The sequence below is a fragment of the Stegodyphus dumicola genome, chromosome 7 (assembly GCF_044657685.1).
Source record: "Stegodyphus dumicola isolate Sdum_Otavi_A_Nest chromosome 7, ASM4465768v1".
Classification (NCBI taxonomy): Eukaryota; Metazoa; Arthropoda; class Arachnida; order Araneae; family Eresidae; genus Stegodyphus; species Stegodyphus dumicola.
In genome coordinates, this window is record NC_140774.1 from 129665806 (window position 1) to 129678810 (window position 13005).

At 32.0% G+C, this 13005-nt stretch overlaps 1 protein-coding gene across 1 annotated transcript in view; it reads right to left on the minus strand.

The window, feature by feature from the left end:
- Window positions 1-13005, minus strand: part of LOC118183052 (kin of IRRE-like protein 1) — a 795633-nt gene that overhangs the window by 37255 nt on the left and 745373 nt on the right. The window contains exons 10-11 of the mRNA XM_085820807.1: window positions 8798-8825; window positions 3523-3670 (exon numbers count right to left, since the gene is read on the minus strand). Coding sequence (XP_085676933.1) covers window positions 3523-3670; window positions 8798-8825 — 176 coding nt within the window. The remainder of the gene's footprint in view (window positions 1-3522; window positions 3671-8797; window positions 8826-13005) is intronic.

Below are 13005 nucleotides of genomic sequence, written 5' to 3' on the forward strand. Positions count from 1 at the left end.
GAAACCAACAATCTCGGCTCAAGTACCCTAAACTATGTTGAATTCTGGTTAGGAAACGGAGAGGAGAAGTGACAGTAAAGATCTAAATCGTAATAACTGGTTAAATTAACGTAAAGGAACGTTATGTTGTTCCCCACTAGAATTTAAGTAATCTAAACGAAGGTCTTTAATGACCTTGGCAAGATTTTAAATTCTAAACCTGAATGGAGTTCACATATTACAATCAACAACTTACAGGTTTTTATTCCTTTTAAGAATTCGTAAATAAAGACTATACAAGAATAGATCTTCGTCGTGATATCTCGTATCAGAGGAGTAAAATTTAAAAAAGCAAGAGAAAAATTTCAAAACAAAAAAAATTAATAAACCCGGGTTTACACAAAAAGCGATTCCTAAACTTGTGAATATATTTAAAAGAACTGAATCTGTACATGGCAAGGTAAAAAGAAGGCAAACAAGAATAAATCCTAATTAACCTGAGTAAATTCGACAATTATTCAAAACTGAAACAATACTTCCTTTTAGGACATAAGACTTTTTACTTTCTTGTTGTTTTTTATGAATCTATGCCTGCTGTAATCAAAACTGAATTTGGAAAATAAACAGAATTATCTTTTTAAAGTACAAAAATAGGCAGTTAATTCTGGATCATATAACAAAAATTTTGGACATTCTGTACATTCAAAAATAAAATTTAGTACATTTTTAAAGTGTTCGATTTCACAAAAATAGGTACTTTTTTTAAGGGGCCCCTGTATAATATGATATGCGAAGACCAGATACTGAAAAATCTGAAATAATTAGTAATCTTCATATATTCTTTTCTAGATAAAAAGTTGCATTTATCTTTTTCATCTCTCAAATAGCCATTTCTCACGTGTGCTGCCATTCGGAAAAGCGAAATATTTTCATATTCTCTTTCAAATTTAATTAACTTGTAATTGCTTAACAGAGTGAGATATTCAAAGGCAATAAAGCACTTCTTAGTAAATTCTTTAATTTTTATTTTTTTTAATAATATGCCAAATTTGAAATTAATTGAGAATACGATCGACTGAGAATTTTATGAACATTTCCAGATTAATATGACAAGCAAAGGAAGTTTTAAACTAGGCACAGAAGCAACTTTAGAGTAGATATTAAATAAAACTCTTCTAATTTTATAAGGCTTAATCATATGTCCTTCTTCTTCAGAAGCAAAAGGTATATTGCAAAATGGTAGAAACGACGACCGTCTTTTGCATCGAAAGCAATGAATGGGACGAGCAGAGCGCAGATGAAATCGCCCTCGTAACTGATTAACATTAGCGTATATTTCTTTCATTTAGTAGCAAAGGGAGATTCCGATGTCATGTATTGTATACCTGCGCGGAAGACAGAAAAAAACGAATTTTTTTCGCATTGAACCTTTTGTATTGTTTTCGGACAGCTGCGGATAAAGCAATAATTAATGTACAGCGTTTTAATTATTAAAAAATGTTTCTTTTATCCCATATAATACCTCGCAATTAAATAACTATTCTTGCAAATATTAGAAGATATTTTAAACCCCTGTAATGCATAACGTGGTGCAGGATAGCAGTTGCACTATTATAAAATTTCATAAAAATGTTTCTGATGTTATACATGATATAGTTCCGAATCTAATAATAATTTACATTTTAACATACATTATAATGCAAGATTAGAAATTTTCCTTTTCACTATTTCACATTCATACGACGTCAGAGCATTTTAACCTGCCTTTCCAAACTGAATTCTGTTTTCAATCCCAATGCTTTTTAGAACGAAGTATATGTTGAATAAATATTTACAGCACCACAATTTAAAGGTAACAAGATTTAAAAGGAACATGAATATTTCAATGTGGATCACCAAAAAATTTTTCCTCGCCGAAACTCTAGTAATATAAGTCTATCCTTCACGTTGTAGAACAGAAGAAGGGAAAAAAACCGAAAAAAATTTACATCGGAATTTAATTATTCAAAACAACGTCTTCGTTGTGACAGGCGACGCTGAAAAGCAATTGCAGGAAACGGCTGCCTGGAAGGAGGGCAGAGGAGAAAGAAAAACAAAAGAATTCAACAGCTCGGTGCACGTGTCTTTTAAACGCACTGAAACGTAACAAGATGGCGTCTGCATTGAACAGACAGTTTTAGTTAAAGCTGAATAATTAATGAAGCTTCCATTAAGGAAGAAGGGCCTTAATTGGATATCCCCCAATGCTGCTTTCTCAAATGCATGTTCGTTCTTTAGGTTTAAGAGCGTGCCCCTAGTGGGGTTTACAGGTCAGCACTCTCACATGAATACCGGAAAATGAAAAATAGTTTTCTGCTTTTACAGAAAGAGATAAACGCTTCTCTTTTACCTTTTTCTATCTTATAAACATCTGATTCGATTTGCTTGTTTTACATTTTATTCAGAAACTTCATACAGTCATTTCATACAATACGTTTTCTTTCTTTCCTAAAGAAATGAATTTAATTTTTGGGTAATTTGCATTCTTCTTAATAAAGGTACTTGAAATGTATTGGTGTAAATTTATGTAAATATTTTACTGCAATTATGTGAATATCGTTTCAGATTTAATTTGCATTCGTTTATTTTAAAGTTTATTTGATAACTTATTTGATATTGATTTTCTTGTCTAGCTTTAAATCTTATTTTCAACCTCGAGCTTTACGTGTATTTATTTGATTTCATTTAAGGGCGAGGCCCCGACTCATCAAGCCAAATGAATGTTTAGCAAAATGTCCGCACTGGGACCATCCAAAATAAACTCCAACAACGTTATACCCAACGTTATACAACAACGCTCTAACAACGTCATACGTTATACCGTCACGCTAAATGATGAAATCTCCCGGCGCAGGAGCCGAAGACGTTTCTCATAGGTCGCCGTGAGATCTTTCCTCGTGCAGACACAGCAGACGTCGAGAGATACATATTCGGATGTATGTCTCCTTGTGTATATGAGCTTCCACATGTGATTCGACAGTAGTAACTTCGAAAGCGAAGTTTACTAAAAATTATTCTAAGTAACTAAACTTTCTACAAGCATTTTCGGTGATTGTTGTGAATACAAGATTGCAATGAACTGTTTACCTGCATTATAACAGTATTAAGTGCCCTCCCTCTATGTATATCACCTATATCACAAAACTGTACATGAGTAGGAGACAATAAACAGCATTTTTAAGTTCAAGGAGAATTGAAATAATATTTTTAATTGAACTAAAGTCTCTGTTGCAAGAAAATAGTTTCCTTTTTGTTACCAATGTTTGCTCCTTTATTTATCTACAAAGCTTGAGATCATACTTAAAAAGCATAAAGTTGTGAATGTTAAAAATTTGCTGAAAGGAATTCCATTGTGTTTATATTGAAGAGTATTCGGCCATAGATTAGTAGCCTAGTGTACAAATTTCAGTAAAGGTAAAATTTCATCAAAATAAATAAACAAATAATAGTGAATTATAACTTTTTAAATTAATTTCTTTCTAAATAAAATTGAAAATATCTTACTTTCACGTTTTCGTAGAGCGGTCTATTATCGGGCGAAGCATTACCATCCCGTTTGCTTGCAGTATACAGCGCATCCGGTGGTATTGCCCCAGGTTTGGATCTTCCATTTCGGATCAGCTCTGCAGAGCGTGCACTGCTATCGCCGTCACTAAACAGAAAAACAAAATTTAAATTAAAGCTCACAACAAAAATCGTTACAAATGGAAAACACATTTTAATCCTTTATGGCCAAAAATTTTTCATTATATTCGTATATTCGTTTTCATTGCCAAATATTAAATCAATGGGTCTTAACTGCCAGTGAGTAGAACAACAATAGAAATATGAGTTAACTAATTGGGAATGTCTCCAACATATTTTAATCAGTCACACCGATTTTATACTGGGAGTTATTATATTCCCCCATCTCATCATGAATTGCTAATAGCAAGAATAAATGCCATTCAGTGTAATTACTGGTAAGCTTATGCTCTGTTTATTACAGATTAGTAACAAGACATTGTTGAGAATGATTCATAATTGCACGAGAAAGCAGTTTTTATAGCTTTTTTCGGTATCCTCCGAAAATATCCCGGCATAAACATCGCGAACGCAAACGTCGCAGAGAAAACAGCGCAAGGCGAAAACGTCGTGATACAAAACATCGTGGGAGAAAAAAAAACAAAGAGCATCGCAGTTCTAAAACATCGCGGCACAAAATATCGTCGTCGAAATAAAGCGGTTAAAGAACTTCGCAGCTTAAAAACATCGCCGTCGAATATACCGTAGTAAAAAATAAAATACCTACAAATCATCTCACACATGTGTTTTTCCTGTAAATCCATTTTCGCATAATGATTTGGGAACGCAAGAAAGAAAGGGGGATATTTTTACTTTTATAGTTCATATCTTTGAATGAACTAATAAATTTTTGCTGAAAAAGTAAGAAGGAAACTTAAGCATTTAAAAACTGAAAATGGGTAGAAAATTAATCCAACTCATAGAAATTAATAGAATTTTAAATTTACATAGTTAATTAACAAAGGTCATTAATAAATTAATCTTTCCCATAAAGTTTTACTCATAATTTTTCATGAAAAATACAGCTTAAACATGCTTACAAAAGGAAGCTAAATAACTGCATGAGGTTACCTCTATAAAAATTGCTTAGTTAACTATAAAATTATTTTCTTTCACATTTGATAATCTGATATTGTTTTGGTAGAAATTGTATCTTGTTTTATTTCCGTTTATTCTAAAAGTGTCGTTAATATTTCTTGAACTTCCAAATCTTTATACGAATATGCATTTACAACTTTTAAAACATAAAAGCGCATGTGTGCGATGATTTATCGTCATGCGATGATTTGTAGGATATTTATTTTTTACCACGATATTTTCGACGACGGTGTTTTTAAGTTGCGAAGTTTTTGAATTGCTTTATTTTCGACGACGATATTTTGCACCACTAGGTTTTAGAACTGCAATGTTTTCTCTTTGCTTTCTTTTCTCGAACGATGTTTGTACCACGACGTTTTCTCCTTGCGTTGTTTTCTCAGCGACGTTTTCGTCCGCGATGTTTACGGCTGTAACCCTTTTCACATAATCATAATTTTGTGGATTTAAATGCTGTCGAATGCTTCACTTACTATAAGAAATTCTTAAATGACTTCATTCCAAAAGAATGGTTTTCTTTTTAAAACTGAAGTAATTTATTCAATAAATGGCGATCCAGCATTATTTATGAGGGTCAAAATGAATAAATTAATTATAACAGAACTGTTTCATTAAATCAAATGAAAAAGTATATTATGAAAGGATTTAGATTTCTTATAGAGAGCAGTTACACAATAAAGATGCCAATAGGAAAAAGTTGTATTATTGTTTTGCATTCTTTCTCATAAATTTATTTCGATAAAAAATGCTTATCTGAGTTTGATTTGGCTTAAAAAGAAGGATTTTTGCCTCATAACAACTGTTACATGTTTCATAAATACTGTTACATTCATTATAAACAAGAAAAAGAAAGCTAATTTGTGTGTGGAAAATTAATTATTCATTCACAGGAACCGAACTTGTATCTTTGAGTTACCTGACACATGATGTTTATCTTTGTATCTTTGAGTTACCAAACACATGATGTTTCTTTACAGCAAGAGCATTCAGTAATTTCTGTAATTCCTCCCATCCACACAAAAAGTAGCATTTGAAATACATTTGAATACGGACTCTGGAATTCCAGTTGATGCACATAATTTGTTCTTACTGGACCAAAGCAATCAAATTGGATATTACTTTATTTATAGAATTATGTAAAATTTCAATCCATTCCAGTTACAAAACCCCTTTATTTGCAGAATTCTAGTCCATTTCAGTTTCATGATTTCATCTTCCACATTTCGGAACTTCAGTAAGTGCGGATTGCTTTTCCTTACTGGGACAAAAAAAAAAAAAAAAAAAAAAAAAAAAATCAAAATTGTTATTATTGTATTTGTATGATTATACAGCATTCCAATCCAATCCAGTTTCAAGATTTCTGTCTCCCGGATTCCAGAAATGTGAATCACTTGTTTTTATAAAAAATAAAACTTGTTATTACTTTATTTAGAGGATTATATAGGCTTCCAATCAATTCGAATTTCAGGATTTTTTTATTTACGGGATTCGAATTTCCCGAATTCCAGACTCTGGAGTTTCAGTAAATGTAGATAGTGCGTCAGGAAATAACCAAGCTTGTTATTGTTTTATTTATAGGGTTATATATCCTTCCAATCTATTACAGTTCCAGGATTTCTTTATTTACAGGATTTCAGCCCATTCTAATTACAGGCATTCTTGATTTTTACAGAGTTATTTATTTTAAGGCTTTCGATCCATTCTAGTTTCATGATTCCTGATTTCTTTGTTTACAAAATTCCAGTTTCCTAGTTACAAGATTCCTATTTAAAAGATTACAAGATTCCAGATGTTGGAACTCAAGATTGCTTGCTTTTAACCGGCGAAAAAAATCAAAGTTATTATCACTGTATTTACAGGATCCCAGCAGAAATCCCTTTATTTGCAAAGTTCTAATCAATTTTAGTTACAAAATTCTTTTATTGACAGGATTCTAATGTAGGAATTTTTCATGGATCGAATTGCAATCCATTCTACAAGCTTTCAAGATAAAGGTCTCCGGATCTCCACTAAACGTAGACCGTTTGTCATTAAACAGCCAAAAACCTAAACTAGTGATAATCAAATATTTACTTATTTAATTAATAAAACTCATTGTAACTTAATATTAAATCTTGTAACTAAATTAAATGGTGATAATTAGACAAGCTGAGGGTTTTAGGACTCGATTTATAATAATTGATATGATTTCTAAAACTTATAAATTTGCTTCGAATCAGAAATGCAAGAAATGAAATACACTACACATTTTATTATTTCATGTTACACTATATAGTTAATTGTGCAATTTTATCATTAAAATATTCTTATTTTCATTACAGGTAATACTCACAGAAGAAAAGACAATCTAATTCATATTTATGGAATCAGCTGCCCGGTTAGCCTGATACCTGATGTTTCACAACTTTTGCATTCTGAATGTTTTTTATTTAACAAATTATGCACGTCAAATACTCAGATATATGACACTGTGCCTACAATTTACAAAAGAATTACTATGCTCCTTCAGTTACAACGTGCTGAAATATATCATAATATTTTGAAAACATGAGTCATTATAATAATAAAGTACAAGCAGCTAAATACACTGCCCTCCAAAAGTTAAGCAACAGCAAGTTTCCCAAGGCTTGCATTACAAAATATCAGTAACATTTAAATTCATAAATTTTATGTACGATAGTAACGAAGTTTAAGAAAATAATGCAAAAAGAATGGCTACTACTTTTATTGTATACAAATGAATACTTACATTGAAGTTGGAGAAAAAATGCAAAAATTGTAAATTTTGTTCACGAGTGTTGATCTTCAATAGTTATTAGCAATATCCAGGAGAGTCTATCAATGTGCAGAAGGAGTCTTTTGCACGATTCGTTGAAGTGGCGGGCGGTCGGATGGATGGAAATGGGGATGTCACAAGCTGATGCTGCTAGACGTCTCAATCAATGTCTCTGCTAGTGTGGTCCACTAACTACGAAAACAGTTTGAATACAAGGATGAATACAAGGATGCTGTATCTAGAAAACCAAGAGTTACAACACCTGAGGGAGACCGTTTTTAGCTCTTTTTGTCCGAAGGAAGAGCAACAGTACCGTGCCTTAGCTCATAGCAGATTATTTAGTGGCAACTGGAAGAAGAATCTGAACAAATACGGCGCGTAGACGCCTGCACAGTAAAGTTCTGCATGAAAGACGACCAGTTGTTTTTGCCCCCTTGATCCAAGGACACCGAGGCGCCCGTTTATGTCCGGCAACAAACACGTCTCCTGAACCAGTCAACAGCGAGCGTCTGTTCTCTTCACAGACGAGCCAAAATTCACATTGGAGAGTGCTTCAGGTCATCAGCTGATCTGGAGGGAAGAACGTACCAGATACAACCAAGGACACATTGAGGAAAAACAGTTATAGTAATGGTGAAATGATGGTTTGGGCTGGGCCGCTGCTATCGGTCCTGGATTTCTTCTGATGGACAACAATGCGCGACCGCACCGAGCTCGGGTTGCTGAAGAATATCTTGAGAGTCTCGGTATGGAGAGGATGGAGTGGTCAGCTCAATCCTCAGACCAGAATCCCATAGAGAATCTTTCGGACTACATCTGAAGACAGGTTGCTACTTTAAATCCTCCCCCAAAGCCGTTAGATGAGCTTGAACAAGAATTACTTCATTTCTGGTCATTGCTCCCCATTTCAATGATCTACAACTTAATTGACAGCATGAAACATCCCTGCCACCAATGTACTGAAATTAGAGGCGGACAGATTTCTTATTAGAACCCATTCTTGTAATGTTACATTACCACAACATTTTTCGTCAAAAACCTGTGTTGTACTGTTTCTCCAGGACTGGATTTCTCTACCAAGAATGGAATTTTTTATTTTAATTCATGTTTGAGTTTAGCTTTAGAAACATTTTATGTCGCATTAATTAAAGAACTGTTTAGTAGACATGTTCTCTAAATTTATTTGTTTGTTGCTTTATTCTCAAATTAGACACAAGAAAAATGTTGTTCCTTAACTTTTGGAAGGCAGTATATATGCAAAATTGCATACAAACAAAAATAACAGGTAAAAAATAATAAAGCACGAACAATATAATGATTTAGAAAAAATAAACATGATCTCACCTTTCGCTGTCTGGTTTAAACCTCTTTCCTGAAAAATAAAAGTTCATTAGGGAGATATAAATTATACTCAAATAATAATAAGTTTCGTGATTGTTGTTCTTAAAAATCCAGATAACTTCTTTCAAGTATAATATTCCAGAGAACAATATTTTTATACTTTGTTCTAATTAAACTTTATCAACTCAGCTTAATTAACGAGTAAATTAACGTCATCGTTTAGAATTTAAAATACAGCATTATTTGCTTTACTTCCATTTCTTAAGAAAATAAGAAATATGAATTTTCCCTTTAAAGATTGGCAAAATAAATACGAGTAATTCTCATATTAGTAACAACATGATACTACGCATTTTAGACGGCAAGTAAGTGAATAATTAGGTAAATCTGCAAGATAATTGAAAAAATAATATAAAAAAGCAACTTTTCAATTCGAAGTAATAGAACTGCTTTACTCAAAAGTGGTAAGTGTTTTATACCACCTTCTCAATTTAATTTGCTGCGGAACATTTTACTTTCAATAATAAAAATTACAAAACTCCAGCTAGAATTATTCTTCGTGATATAATAAATAATCTTTTTTTAAGAAAGAAAAAACAGTTTTTAACAAACTTTAAACCTTGCAACGTATGTAAAACTATTTATAATAAAGACCAAAAAAATCATAAAAATACTTTACAAAACACAATAAAAATATGTTTATTAATAGAATAAGTTATTTTTATTGAGAAAATCATCAAAATCTGTACTATTAAAATCTGTGCGCGTCTTTCCAACTGTCTGTTTGTTTGTTGTTTGCGGCATCATTTCCTGCGGAACGGGGGAGAGTTGAGTTTCGAGAGAGATACCCAACGAATTCTAAAAATTAGAAGGAAACCATTTAGACCATTCTCATCTCTGTACGACTATAATCAGCTTAGATATTAATTAAAACTATGAAAACACTAATTTTCGCTCTCATTTTTACGAGCGCCAATCGTCTCGGGGCTCGCTGGAGATAAAAATGTTTTGCCACTGCTTTCTTTCAATTCGTAGAGTTTGTTAACCAAAAATTTTTAAGTTTGACAAAATATGAAATAGAAAAAAAGAAGAAAAATCTGAAAGGTTTCAGATTTTAAATTACGTCCAAAGGGGCGTTTTATTTAACGTTTTGTGTTTTACCTTTATTAATTAAATATCATGTTCTTTGCACTTAAACCATAAAATTCAGTTCAATAGCAATGTCGCAAAATAATTTTAAAATGAGCCTATCTTTAGAATTTCCGATACACAGTTCCGCGCGCTGGAGATAAAAGAGGTTTTTTTCCCTCGTAGAGTGTTGCCATTGCTCGTTTTGAAATCGTTAAGTTTGTTACTCAAAAATTCGTTAAAGTTTTACAAAATATGAAATCGATAATAAAACAAATTCCAAATTTCAAATTTGGTCTTCCACATGCCCATATTCGTAGAAGGATTACGTCATTCAAAATTTGATGGCTTTATGTACCGTTGTTTTATCACAATGCGAGAAATAGACATACATTTATGCAGATTTTTATTATATAATTTCTTCAAATATAATGCAGGACTCTAACATTTCGTGGCAACAGTTTGAAAAGTGAAACGGATATTTATAAATGATTCAACGCAAAATCGCAAAACGAAAATAATAGTCCTTCAGGGACAAAGCCCCTTGGATTAAAAATACCATGGCCAAATATTAAGTATATTATTATTTATATAAGGTCATAGTCTGACGTTGAAGAAAGCATACGATTACTTGTGACGTCATTGTGTGTCGAAAATTTTTGTTAATGTTAGCATTTTCAATAAATAGCTGCTTTTGGCAACTTTTTGTTTCAGGTTAGGATAATTGATATTGAGGAAAAGATTTTATATTACATCAAATTTAAACCATGACGTCATGCGTATGTGTTTTAATCTGGAATGTCAAAGGTTTTCGTTTCCTGGTTTGGCAACAAGAAAATTATTTACGAGTTGGTTGTTGCATGGAAAGAATGAACTGATTTTATTCATATGAATTTTTTTCAGGTGTATATAGAACTTATCAATTTTGCTTTGGCCGCAGCCCGCTCATCTGGCGAGCTTGCCCGCTAGTGCAATTTAACTTAGGTTTTACACAAAATGGCTCCATGTCTGCTGAATGACATTATATGAATTCCTGATTTAGTTTTATCAGTGTAAGAAACAATGTTCACTTAAATACGTAATACCAAATAATAAAGAAAAATTTAATATCAGGTAATACACTCTCAGTCATGTCGCATTAAAATCCATTTAAAGATGGACATCGAGTTTATCCCTTAGTTGAAAAAAATCACATTTCAAAATGCAATTGATTAGGGGGGAAATTGTGTACTATGTACAATGACGTTTCACATGATAAAAGCCAAGAATATGATTAGAAAAATGGAATGCTTAAAATTTGTGTAGAGTTGAAATGCTAACTAAGTCGTCAGACCCTGAGTTACGGAAACACATAACAGAATGGGTATCAGGAAAGTAGGAAAGAAGTCATCTGTTAACAGCACACAATCATCAGTCAAGTTGGAACACTAACAAATCTTCTAATTACCCTCAACTGCGAGTAGAAAGAAACATTTCCGGGAACCTTCGGTTCCAGGATATCTGACTGGTTGACTTACCCGAAAACTCGTTCTTTCGTGAAGACCTACGACAGACAAATCTGAAAACCAAACATTCCGTCCGGTTTCGTAAAGCATTCCGGGTATGTAACCGCAACACATTGTCCAGCGCAAGTGTTTCGGCTAGGTAGGTGCTTCCTCGGAAAAGTTTCTTTTATTGTCGCGTGTAGATATATAGGTGATAATTCTATCAGTATTTTTTAAAATTTTAAGTTTGTGTACTTTGAACCGGATGTTGATACACACCACCTGCAATGACTGATGAGTTAACTTCAAATAAGACAGTGCACTTTACTACTGAAACTCAGCTATTATTCATAAATTCCCTCATAGAAGTCTATCCTAAATTTACATGGTTATTCAAAATTTAATTATAAAAATTAAGCGCTAGTGTTAAGTCTCTCAATGACAATTGTTTTCTAAGTCAAATTTCCAAACGTCTTTATAAAAATGCAGTCTCATTTTACAAAATAGCACGAATTTTAATATTTCGTTAAAAATAGCAAATGATTCGCTTTGAGTTTGTTTCTTGAAATTAATTTTCCTTATTTTGTAAGTTTATATTAGGAGGTATTTCTCCCGCCTTCTTAGCCCGCTGCAAGCTGGGCGCGTATTCCAGAGGTCCTTGGTTCGATTCCCGGCGAAGGTGTTGTTCATTTTTGAAGTCTCCTGCTTCCAAATAGCCTAATGTCTCTACAATATATATATATATATATATATATATATATATATATAAACTTATGCACATATACGTAGTGCCGGGAGATGTAATATTCAGATAATAAAACGAATTTAAATTAATAATTAGTTAAAAAATAGCTAATTTAAACATTCAAAAAATTAATTATGCGCAAATGCAGCAATAATTAAAAGGAAACTTATTTTTAAAATTTTTCAAAACAAACAACTTTAAATTCAAACTTTCAATTCTTAAATCTAACAAAGTCACTAAAAGTACGAAGTACAAACTGAAGTAAATGATATCGAAAAAGGTTAAGCAAAAACATTTATTAAATTTTAATTAAATATTAAAAAAAAATGGGAAAATGTAATGTTTCAGAATGCTGAGTGCTGATGACAACAAAGTTAATAACTTAAAATCTTAGAATGGGGTTAGTTTGATTGCTTTTATTCCGTTCTTTATGAAAGGGATGGATAAAATTAATACAATTTATATTGTTCTAATTTCAAACAAATACAAAAAAAGTTTCTGAAAGCCATGAAATGTCTAAATTTTAAAACCGGCAATTACAATAATTGCAAACATTTTTAACATTATAATTATTTTGCATATCTCCCACCCTCAACGTTATTTTGCTTCTTGAAAATACGGCAAAATAAACAAACAGCAAATGTATACATATATAAACATGAATTAAAAAAGTCTCAAAATGAGCAAAACATAAACGCTTAATATTCATATAATTTATTTTAGATTTTTCCCTCTTTAAGTCATAACAGTGTTTATGTAATTTATTTTTACATATATTACATTTACTGTCGTAAATATTATACACTTCTACTAACTTATGATTAATGTTTCAAATTGCTTGCAAAGACTTTTAA